The sequence below is a fragment of the Pollachius pollachius genome (genome assembly GCF_949987615.1).
Source record: "Pollachius pollachius genome assembly, chromosome: 15".
Taxonomy (NCBI): Eukaryota; Metazoa; Chordata; class Actinopteri; order Gadiformes; family Gadidae; genus Pollachius; species Pollachius pollachius.
The window spans coordinates 20,442,174-20,454,569 of record NC_136948.1 but is presented as its reverse complement, the minus strand read 5'-3'; the positions used below and the strand labels follow the sequence as shown (position 1 = coordinate 20,454,569).

The window sequence follows — 12,396 nt, the reverse complement described above, 5'->3', positions numbered from 1 at the left end:
GAAGCAACACTCACCTGAACAATGAGCTGTCTGAGCAGCTTACTCACCGCCAGGACCTGGAGACGGACATCTTTTGTGGAATGGTGAACAAAATCCATCCACTGTCTTATTACCCCTGCAACCACCAACAGAAAGGTCTTAACAAATGCCACTTTAAAATTATGTAATTTGATGACATACCTATGCCATTCTTGTTGTTTCTCGTTGCTTGGGATATTTTACATTTCAGAGGAACAAGATAAGATATACGATTTAAAACAGTGTCCTCGGAGAGTGACCAAGTCAGAGATACCAATGTTAATTTGCAACATTTACCCATCACTTAATTTTACACTTGATATTCCAGAGCAAAACACTAATGCTAACCCTGGACTGGATCCACAAGCTCGAACCCAACCCATGTTAGTCCTTGAACAAGTGCTTTGTTTGGTCTATTTTTGCATGTGCCATGTAACCAGGGAAATGCTAGTCATTATTTTAGTGTGAGCATATTGAAAATTCAAAGAAAATGTGTTAATAAATATTTGTTAGCCTATACTAAGGATAAATTTCACTACTATTTTCAAATGAAGGCCAAATACAGCAATACAATACAATACAATACATGAAAAAATTATATTAAGATTATTATTTACATTTAGGGCATTTAGCAGACGCTTTTATCCAAAGCTACCTACAATAAGTACATTTGTCAGAAGAAAGAGAAACAACAATATATTCATAGATAAACATTTACAATTGCTATGTAGCTGTATTTTACATGCAATTTAATTTAATTGAGCCAAAATAGATATGCAACTAATTAATTTCTCCTAACCAACCCTTGTGTATTTTGTAGTGTCTTTTATCTAGTTGTTTGCCTTTCCATTCACATGTCCAATCATTTGTGTGTTCATATTTACCTGGGTGTGTTGGGGTCTTTTCTGATACACTTTCTGATGATCCTCTTGTCTTTCTTGGCTTTCCCATGGCAGTCTGTTTATCATTTTCTGTCGAGAGACAAGGTGTGCTGATGCAGCTGGTATCATCTGTAGCAAAAAGAAAAACATAAACAATGTGAAACAGGGACCAACTACAATATTTTTTTAAATGTCAGAAAAACACCAAGACTAACAGGGAAAGAAGGTAAGGCAATGTAGATCTGAATACCTTCATTGTCTGTGTTAACGACCTCTGATTGGCCAGTGTTGAGAATGTCTTTAACTCTGGCCATCAGTGTTTGAAGTTTCTTCAGGCCAGTTAGCTCTCCGGTTTGTTCTGTATTGTCTTGCCTTTGTGCCAGTTTGCCAACATGGTAGAGCAAGAGACTTTCCATATCAAGGAGAAGAGACCGGTCATTATCCATGTCTTCACCGGTGCTCTCGGGATTTCTGAGGATAAAATCTACCCACTGCAGTTTGTGTCGACCGAAGAGCTCAGTTAAAAGGGTGGTCTCCTCGACACTGAAATGGCCTTGGAGGGCCTTGGGTTTTGTTGGAACTGTCGCTGTGCCTTCTTTAATTGGTACTTCTGGGATTGGATGTTGAGAGTGGGAATAAGAACTGGACTGAGATTGGTACTGGGCAGATGACAATGGCAGAGGGGTTTCCTGGCGCGGAAGCTGTAATGTGTTGGAGGAGACAGGGGTGTCGGATACAACTCCCTTTCCGAGAGTTGTATCCGCGATAAAATGTGTAACTTGTTCGGATGTCAAAGAACCCTCTAGCTTGAATGTCTTCCCTATGCCACTGCTGTCAGGAATTGGCTTCAAATGACGGTTTTCAGCACTGGGGGTTGGACTGAAGTAACTAAAAGCATTTTTGAACATACCAAAAGCCCCACCAACACTTTCAGGCCTAACTGTATCTTTATTTTCAACAGGAAAGTCAGGTTTCAAAGAATCAACAACAACAGCCTGCACTGAAGAAACTGCATCATTGTGTGAGGCTGAAATCATACTAATATCATCACTGTTTGCAACAATGCTATCAGATTGTTCAGTTATGCTTACATCATAATTATCAGAGTTCAAATTTTCGCCTTCATCTACAATTGTTGTGACCTGATCTGTATTATCGCTTTGATGATTAGATTCGGTCATCCCATTTATTGAAGGCTCCGGAAAGGTGGCCACACCTGAATACAGTTGGTCAATATTATCTGGTTGAAATTCGTTTGTGGGGCCATAATCTGACTCCTCTTCTCTGTAAAGTTCATCCATGGTAATCTGGTCCTGTTTCATACTTTCTGTGGCTCGCACTTTGCTTTCATTATCTCTGATCCAACTCGAATGATTCTTAATGGCTAGATGCAGGCTCTCTGTATTTGCCATTTGCAATTTCTCCACTATTTCAGTCTCTTCATTTCTCTCTTGCATTTCCTTTCCCTCCATTTTTATCACAGTGTCACTAATAGTATTTTCCACAGTTGTCGATTTGGGATTTTTCACAATCTCAAATAGAGAAACCAACGGCTCAGCACTTTCGTGAAAATTGTCGCTATCAACGACATCGCCCCCATCAGCTATCTTAGTTTCTGTTACAGGTTGTTCTTCATCAAGCACTGCACCTATCTTTAAATGGTCTAAATGTTCACCGTCTTTATTATCACAACTGTGTTCACTACTCCCTGCCATTGGTGGAGGACCAGAGGGTTGTTCTATGGTATCCATATTAGTAAACCCGTCGACTATTTCAGTATGTATATCATGAGAGGTCAAACTTGTGTCATGAAACTGTGTTGAAGCAAATATTTGTTCCCCTGCTGTATTAGCTGGTGCTACACCTGGGTTGAGTGTTACTGTTTCAGTTTTATCCTCCTTGTGTTTACCACCTTTGCCATTAAACACTGCTTTTACTGATCCTTCATCAGTTTCTAATGAATATTGCTTTAAATCTGGATCATTTCCCTCCTTGGTTTGTTTAGAAACGTTCTCATCTGCCTCCATCGTCTCTCCACTCTTTTCATTGTCTTCATAATCATCTTCCTGACCTAGTGACAAGACATTATCCAGTTTAGACAGAAAACTGTCACTTGAGGGATCCGTCTTGGGATCCTTCTTCAACCTGATCTGGAGAGCTTTGACCTCATCAAGATTAGCTCCCTCTGATTCATTATCTGTAATCAACATGCTAATACTATCTGACACATCATCAATGTCACTATTAACATTGAGTGACAATGTGTATCTCAAATCTGTCTCAATTGGACTTTCCTCTCTACTTTGTTCAAGCGAAAGGTCACTGGTGTTGGACAAAGTATCCTCTTCACTGTTTACTCCTGCTACTAGCACTTTAGTTTTTGTTTCAACTCTTTCTGTTGCCTCTTCATCCTGTCCTAGCTCGGCTTCATCAGTTCCCCCCTGATCACCATATTCCAGCCATTGTGTCACAGAGGAAGCTAAAGAATTGTCTGCTTCCTCTGCCTTTGCCTCCTCATCTTCTTCTGGGGTGTTCTCATCAGGCACTGCACCTATCTTAAAAGGGTCTAAATGTACAACATCTGTATTATCACCACTGCGTTCAGGGCTCCCTGACATTGGTGGAGGACCACAGGGTTGGTCTATGGTATCCACATTAGGATACCCATCCACTATTCCAGTATGTATATCATGAGCGGTCAAACTTATTTTATTTTCCTCGAATTGTCTTTCAGAGTATCTCAGTGTGTGTTGAGATTTGCCAGCCTCCTTGGGGCTAAGCTGATCGAGGGCTGAGTCAGTCCTCAGCTCTACTGCTTGTTCTACTCGAGTCACAGCAGAGATAATGTGTGTGTTCATCTCGTTCCTTTCAGTTACCTCAGTTTTTCTTGCCACACTGTCAGATAAGGCCTCAAGATGGGAACTATTGAGCTCTTCAGCTTCAAAGGTGTTGTGGAGTCCATCGTCAGTTGCCTGAACTGTCTCTTCTCCATTTCTTGCATTCATGTTATTCCCTTGATTTTGTTGCATTGGGTCATGAAACTTTGTAGAAGCAAATATTTGGTCCCCTGCTGTATTAGTTGGTGCTACGCCTGGGTTGAGTATTTCTGTTTCAGTTGTATCCTCTTCATGTTTAGCAGCTTTGCCATCAAACACTGCTTCTACTGACACTTCATCATTTTCACTCTCTAATGAATATTGCGTTAAATCTGGATCATTTCCGTCCTTGGTTTGTGCAGAAACATTCTCATCTGCTACCTTCGTCCCTCCCCCCTTTTCATTGTCATCATAATCATCTACCTGATCTAGTGACAAGACATTATCCAGGTCAGAGAGAAAACTGTCACTTGCGGGATCCGTCTTGGGATCCTTCTCCAACCTGATATGGAGAGCTTTGATCTCATCAAGATTAGCTCCCTCTGATTCATTTTCTGTAATCAACATGCTGATACTATCTGACACTTCATCAATGTCACTATTACCATTGAGTGACAATGTGTCTCTCAAATAGGTCTCGATTGGACTTTCCTCTCTGCTTTGTGGAAAGTCACTGGTGTTGGGCACACTATCCTCTTCACTGTTTACTCCTGCAACTAGCACTTTAGTTTTTGTTTGAACTCTATAATCTGTGATTATTTTCTCACCGGGTTGTTGTTGTGGGTGTGATGATGGTGGTGGTGACAGACAGGTGTCCACGTTGTGGATGTTTGTAGGCTCTCTCATGTCCTGGATCATTTGCGATGGACTGGTCTCTATACTCTGGAGCACTGCATGTTTTTCCATGTCAACTTCTTTTTCTTTCCATCTACTTTCCACTGTGCTGTCCATTTTGCCTGCAGTCTTACCAAAGCCTAAAACATCCCCAATCCCAAGGTCATTCCAGGAGTGAGATGGGGAAGGCTTTACGTTATTATTTTCAACCTCCTCTTTGTCAGTTTTTGTCTCCAGCCCTGAAAGCTGACGGGTAGTACCAAACCCAATCGTGCTTGACAATGAATCTCCGAGCCAATCAAATGTCCCAGGAACAGCCAACTCCTCCTCTTGTTGGTGGCTTTCTAGGTCCAGAGCAAACTTCCTACTCCTAAATGTCTCTTTTCTTTCCTCTTCCTCCACAATTTCAATTTCATCTTTCACACTTTTTTCAGCATTCTCTGTTCTCTCATTTCCATAACCGAACCAGGAGTTCATAGTCGAGGTAAAAGCTGATTCCGTATCCCCACTTTCTGTTCCCTCTTCATCCTGTCCTAGCGTGGCTTCATCAGTTTTCCCCTGTTCAACATATCCCAGCCATTGTGTCACGGAGGAAGCTAAAGAATTGTCTGCTTCCTCTGCCTTTGCCTCCTCCTCCTCTTCTTCTGGGGTGTTCTCTATCTCTGCATGCTCTGACCCTCGTTGCATACCCAGGATTCCTGTCACTGTTGAACCAAACCAGGAGGATGATGATGAGGAAGAAGAGGGAGACCCACCTTGCTCGTTTGGCTCATGCCCGTCTCCACTGCCATCCCCGGGATCCATGTTTTCAAGTGTTCCGGCGGAATCTTCAGTTTCTCCATGGTTTTCAGACACCGTGCCTCCGTGGTTTAACTGAGACTGATCTTGTGACATTGAATCCTCTTTGAGTTTGGTGTCGAGACTGCCATGGTTGGGTTCAGAGTTAGGGTTTCCCTGATTGTCATTGTCAACATTGCCATCATCTTCATCCGTCTCCAGGTGGCTTGAGTCCGTGGGATAGCCATTCTCGTCCAGACAAAAGAAGTCAAATTTCTAAATCAGAGGATGAGAAGACATAATATATTAGTTAGGTCCTTGAGTAATGTGAGAAAGATGCAGATGAAGTGCATTTGAGACTTCAAAACATTTTTTGTTCATTTCAAATTCATCGCATATCTACTGTCTCTGTTGTGTTTCTACCTATTGCACAATAACGCTAAATGTCACAAAATTTAGGACTGTGAGTTTATTATTTAACGTACAAGATATGACTACGAACCTGGGTTTGTACAACTTTCTCTGCAGTTGCATACACCTGCTCCTCCTTGACGGCGTCTTTCGGAAAATATCCAAACTGTTTGTCAATCTGAAATAAAATGTTAAGGAATACACTGATTTAGTATCATGATAAGTGACAGTAAGAGTAGTAGCAGTATAGTAATTATTGGTGTTCTAAATACCCTTATTGAGTTAACATCGGGCAATCTTAGTAAATAGATACAGAAATAGAGGTACAAAAGAGTATAAAGGTTGGACGTACACTTCCTGCCCAGAGGTCCTGTCTCCTTCCAGTCAGCTTATGGTAAACAAAAATGGTGTCTCCTCTGTTGAAGCTCAGAAACCGGCAGTCCTTCCCACGGTGGTCCTCAGTGGCCTGCACTCTGCTCATGAGGCCTACACACAGACAAATGAATAGGTGAGCTCACACACTCCTTTGTTATGAAAAGTCACTAGTCTAACGAAAGACAATTACTCAGACACGCGGGCCATTTCATGACATTAAACTCACTGAAGAATCCCTGACAGAGATGTGTTTCTGTCTTAACACTAGCATGAGGACAGAGGCAAGCTCTGCCATTAGTTCAGATGGGATAACGATTCAGAGTTAATAACAAAAAGAGAGCTGTGATGTCGTCCTTTTAAAGAGCAAGGGGACGTCAGTTAAATCTTAACACTTACTTTCGCATTCAGCGTCGCCGCAGATTTTGTAGTCTGACAACAGGGAACATGACATATATGGTGAGAATAATAAGAGGATCACAAAGGCGCTGTGCAGGCCACGGCCAGACCATTGAATAGCCATACCGGGTGTTTTAACAATAATGGCTCAAGGAACGAATCCCCATGTTCGACAAATATCTAGGTAGTTGTGCCACCAAGGTGGACATTGACTCCAGAAAGTTGCTTTCACGTAAGCAAATGAAGAGAGCTGAGATAAGATAGATGGAAATATGTTGACAAATCATTAACAGAACAAAAAAATAAACAGTTTGCAATAGAGACCAAGGATTTTCCTTTTTAAGTCATTCAATGGGATTGAATGATGGTGTTTGGTCGAGTGCGTGCTTTTTATTTATTATTTGTTCAAAACAAGTTTTGAACAAATAATAAAGCATTAAGGCTTTTAAAGTCTTTGCAGTGGCGGACTTCAACCCCTAACCTCGTTCTGATTGAGTCGAGCGCAGCAGTAGGGACCTTTCTTTATAGGTCCATGGTAGGGACACGTGTGGCATTAAATTTTTTAATTCAATTCAATTCAAAAAAGCTTTATTGGCATGAGACACAAAAATGTATATTGCCAAAAGCAGGTGAACAATGCAGAAGTCAAAATATAAAACGTTAAATACATTATATATATATATATATATATATATATATATATATATATATATATCAGATATTACACTAGTAAATACTCAATATATAAAAGGAAATAAAATATAACAATTCCGGTATCTCTTATTAATATTAACAGATAAATCCAAGCCGCACTGTACACACACAGTATTTTCAATATGCCATAAAAAACCATAGCAACGATTCCGCGCTTTGCAACGTCATCACACCGCGCTGAGATACAAGATGGCGGTGTTTACGTTTTTAGATTCGGAACGAAGGCTGTGATGCATTGAGTTCGATGATCGCAAAGCTTTTCATGACCTTATATTCACTGTTGTTGTTTTAATATAACCTGACACTGTTCACCATTAGCATATTATATAATAACCCACGATGAGGTCAGACGTGGAGGACCTCATGCCCAGGCTGCTGCCCATCGAGACTGAGAACAAAACGGAAGCTTTGAGACTCAACGAGGGTGCCCCTCGAAACCCGCAGGAATATCTAAGACAAGTCCAGTAAATATCATTTTTCCATTTCCATTTTCCATTAACAATTTATCTTCCACGTTGCCTTTGCAGAAAGTATGTGCACATGGTTAGTGAATTATAAACCATCAAGACTTGTATTGGACCTTATTCTTTTAACAATATTTTCCTTTCAGGTTGGAGGCGTCCTTGTGTCCAGAGGTTGTGGTGGCCCAGATTGATCCCATGAAACTGAGGAAAGCACAGACCGTCAACGCATCCGTGAGTTATTGGTTAACATAAGAAGTCTGAGTCCCTGTTTGAGGAGGTTAAGGCAGACATGCATGCATGGACACAAACCAACCTGTTAATGTGTTGCTCTGCATAGAAACCAATGCACAGCCACCATTGAATGTTGTACGTCCTGGCACTTGTACATTGCACTTATTCAAGGTACTTAATTGTGTAGCATCTACAGTAGCTGCTATCATTGCTTTACACGGGGAATGGGTTAGCCTAGCGATTGTAATACTTGCACTTGGTTCTATGAACATCTTTACTGTACCGACAGCGATATATTGTTTCACTTCTTATGACAAATGTACTTATTGTAACAAATGCACTTATTGTAAGTCGCTTTGGATAAAAGTGTCTGCTAAATGCCCTAAATGTAAATGGCGCGACATGTGGCTCAGGAGGTAGAGCGGGTTGGCTAGTAACCGGAAGGTTGCATGAAGGTGAATGTGTGCATGAATGGGTGAATGTTAATGGCAATATCGTATAGTGCTTTGAGTGGCCGCCGCTGGTTAGAAGGGTACGATATAAATGCGGTCCATTTTTGACCTCAGGTCTCCGGCTGCCAGGCCGCTCCTGAAGGCTTGTCCCCCAGCCTCGGATGGCAGCGGCAGCAAGTCGCTAACTTCTCAAACGTCAGACAGGTACTACACCCAACACAATTTATTTCCAAAGTCTAAACCTAAGCTTAATATCTTTTACTTTTAAAAGAGTGGGAAGTCCTCCAATGTGAGTAATTATGTTAAAGGAAAATCATGTGAAGTTGAAGTGAATGCGTAGAGTGTAGATGTGTTTTGCCAGTCTTAAACATTAATCTCCTAATTACTATATCACAGTGTAATCCGTTCAGTGGTATGTTTGCAAATGTTGCTTTCTTTTACATTTAGAGTATTGCCAAGCATAGGAGACATTGGAGCACCCAGACACTGGATGAAAATGTGGTTATGGTGAGTGAGACTTGGTCATCTAATTTGATGTCAACATTACTGTTGTCCTCACTTGTTCTTTGGTTCACCATCCCATTCAACAAAATGAAGCCATGTTGAAGCTGAGAAAAAGAAGAAAAATCAATCAGAGCCATTGGACAAGCATTAGGCATTGCATTCACAACTATTTGGAATGTCCTGAAAAAGAAAGAAACTACTGGTGTACTGAGCAACAGACATTGAACAGGTCGGCCAAGGAAAACAACAGTAGTTGGTGACAGAAAAATTGTGAGGGCTGTGAAGAAAACTTCAAAACATCAGTAAGTGACATCACAAACGACCTCAAGAGTGCAGGGGTGAAGGTATCACAATCCACTGTTAGAAGAAGACTCCGAGATAATAAATATAGAGGCCATACCACAAGATTCAAACCACTCATCAGCAGTAAGAATCAGAAGGCCAGATGGGAATTTGCAAAGAAGTACAGAGATGAGCCGAAAAACTTTTGGAACACAATCTTATTGACTGATGAGACCAAGATTAATCTCTACCACAATTATGGGAAGGCCAAAGTCTGGAGAAAGAAAGGAACTGCTCTTGAGCCGAAGCATACAAGCTCATCTGTGAAGCATGGAGGAGGTAATGTTATGGCTTGGGCTTGAACAGGCTCATTAATATTTCTTGACGATGTAACTGATGATGGTAGCAGCAGAATGAAAACCTAAGTATATAGAAACATTTTGTCTGCCAATTTACGTAGAAATGCATCCAACCCAATCGGGAGCACACGGCCAACAAGAAGAATGCAACGTTTGGTGATGATCATGCATGGGTCGCACGCTCGAGGCAGTTATTGCAAGCAAGGGTTTTGCCACCAAATATTAATGTTATTTACCTTAATATTTTTTGTTCCTTTAATTTTGCTCACCTAAAAATGCTGTGGTCTAATACAAACAGTGATATATCCTAAGTTGTTTAGTACATCTAAATGTAAATACCAGCAAATAAAAGCTGAAATTCTGGACTCTTGTCTCATACTCATCTTTTGATCTTAAACCTAAATGTCTTTAGTGAAAAACAAAAACAAAGAAATTGGCCTTGCCGTTGCAATACTTTTGGAGGGGACTGTATATGTCGTTATTATTGTATGCATACCTATTGTCAAACGGGAATCTCTGGTAAGCTGCACCTATGTCTGCACCAACAGCTGTAGACTGTGTGAGTGTGTTGAGCCCTTGGTCCAAGCAGATTGAGGTTCAAAAACAGTGGAATCAAGATATTGAGTGCCTTAGTTATTCAGGATGGACCTGACCTGTGATTGTGAATTTCACAGCCCAAACTTTCAGATGAGGAGGGTTGGAAGACGTTTTGTTTAGGTGAGACAGTCTACAAGGCCCTCGCAGCGAGCGAAACACACCTGGAGCCCAGCAGTGCATTGGACTACAGCAAGGTTGTGTGTTGATGTGTTGAGTTTATTTAGTAGGTGTGTGTGTGTGTGCGTGTGCGTGGAGAGAGAGCATTAATTATTAACATGGGATGAAACATGTATTGCTGTCCAAGTCCATTATTATACTGTATGTTTGTGCGTGCATTCGTGTTTTCTGTGAATTCCAGAATGGCATCTCTCTCTTTCTCTCTTGCCTACCATGGTTTTGATCAAGTTCATATTTCTTTTCAGATGGGTTTCCCACCTTTCCTCAGTATTGTCAGCAGACTCAACCAGGTAGTGTACTCGCTGCTCACTTTGAGGCATTTAGTGGATCAGCAACTTAAGTGAAACTTTTTTTTCATTTTTTTTTTTCAGACTACAGTATTGGCTTTGCTGGAGATTCTTGTCGGCTGGTTTGAAGAGGGTGAACTTGTTCCTCAGTTGGTGAGCAGCCCGGTGTCATCCTATTTCAGTGAATTTCTGGTTGATAGTGTAGTGCTTCCCTGATGTTTTACCACATGTCAGAAGAGAGGTAATGTTGTGTGTGTGTTTAGGGTCGCTGGTTGTATGCACTGCTGGCCTGCTTGGAGAAGCCTCTGATCCCTGAAGCCCACTCACTAATAAGACAGCTGGCCAGGAGATGTGGCCAGCTCCGCACCACACTGGTAAGCTGTGTGTTTATCTGTATGTTTACATCTCTCCCACTGATTTCCCTAGTGCTGCCCTTTGTAATATAATGGAAGCACATTTAAGTGATACGAAACAGCATAGCATCTGTTTAATGCGGTGTTCACTGTACTTTTGATTTAACCATACTGTCTTGCCCTCTATCCTTTTAAAGTCTTTAAACAATTACAATAAGATCATTCAATCAATTTATTTTAATATATATATATATATATTAACTTAGTTTATTTTAATTGTATTTGTATAATAGTTTATTTCCAGATGGGTTAATTTGTCCCGGCTGAACATGAGGATGTTTTGTGAGTGTTTTGATTTCTCACTTTGGTATCTCTGCTTCTGCAGCCGAGTCAGGAAGACACAAGGCTGCCTGCCCTCAACCTCCTCATCTGCCTTGTGGCCAGGTACTGAACCCAGTATAGATATTATTACTGTGACAGAAGAAAGGCTCCTACACTCTCTGTGTAAACGGGTATTTTAGATCAGGATGTAAACAATCACAAATCAGAGTCATCACTGATTTGTGTTTCCAATTGAATATCAGTCTGGCCATGACTGGCAGCAATTGATTTCCACGTATGTGCACGGCCTATTATTGTTACAAAATTGTATTATCTCGACACCAGACTAATCTGCAGATAGAAACCGGATGTGAATCCGCAATTCAGAGTGGTCTCTAAACGATACTCTGTTTGCACACAATACAACTTTTGGTCTTGTAATGGCTTTTTTGCAGGTATTTTGAGCAGAATGACTTGGCAGACAAGCACGAGTGAACCAGACGAATGAGCCCATCAATCAATCAATCAGCCAATCACCTATACCCAACACAACAGAGGAATCTGACCTCAACGCGATGGGAGGGTTCTGCAGGCTCCTCCCACCAATGAGACCTGATGCCAAATTCATCAGAGAAGGCCAACCTACTAAACATAGAAAATGCATGTCAATACCGTGACATTGCTTGGAAGTATTTATGATTGGCCATGGACTGTTTTGAAAGGCCAAATGCAGTTCCTCTTACCCAAGCTGTGCTGACTGGTCCAGAAATTAACTCTGATGGTCAGGAGCGTAGATGCACAGGATCCTAGCTTCCCAGGGTGAAATGTTTTATCATGTCTGGCTCCACTCAGCATCAGGCTGAAGCCAGACTGGACGTCCTGAGCGGGACGTGATGATATATTCTGAATTGACTCACTCTTTGCCTTATGCTGAGCTTTGGATGTAAAGGATTGTTTATTAAATAATGGTTTTGACTTTACTCCTTTTTTAATGGTTTGGTTTTACACTGATAGCAGCTAGGCTAGCTGCAACAACATGCCCACATCATTATGTCACGGCACTACCAGTCTTTATGTGTCTTTACGG

At 41.2% G+C, this 12,396-nt stretch overlaps 1 protein-coding gene across 2 annotated transcripts; it reads left to right on the top strand.

The window, feature by feature from the left end:
• The first annotated feature begins 7,471 nt into the window (after positions 1 to 7,471).
• On the top strand, positions 7,472 to 12,289 carry gemin2 (gem (nuclear organelle) associated protein 2). 2 transcript variants are annotated; one of them, XM_079751826.1, is made up of 10 exons: positions 7,472 to 7,746; positions 7,893 to 7,977; positions 8,544 to 8,633; positions 8,877 to 8,936; positions 10,249 to 10,365; positions 10,594 to 10,638; positions 10,720 to 10,788; positions 10,899 to 11,009; positions 11,374 to 11,432; positions 11,765 to 12,289. In XM_079751826.1, the coding sequence occupies exons 1-10, from the start codon at positions 7,622 to 7,624 to the stop codon at positions 11,802 to 11,804; spliced, it is 801 nt and encodes a 266-aa protein (XP_079607952.1). In that variant the 5' UTR covers positions 7,472 to 7,621; the 3' UTR covers positions 11,805 to 12,289. The 2 variants fall into 2 exon arrangements, with proteins under 2 accessions (XP_079607952.1, XP_079607953.1); XM_079751827.1 differs by lacking the exon at positions 10,249 to 10,365.
• Positions 12,290 to 12,396: the final 107 nt, after the last annotated feature.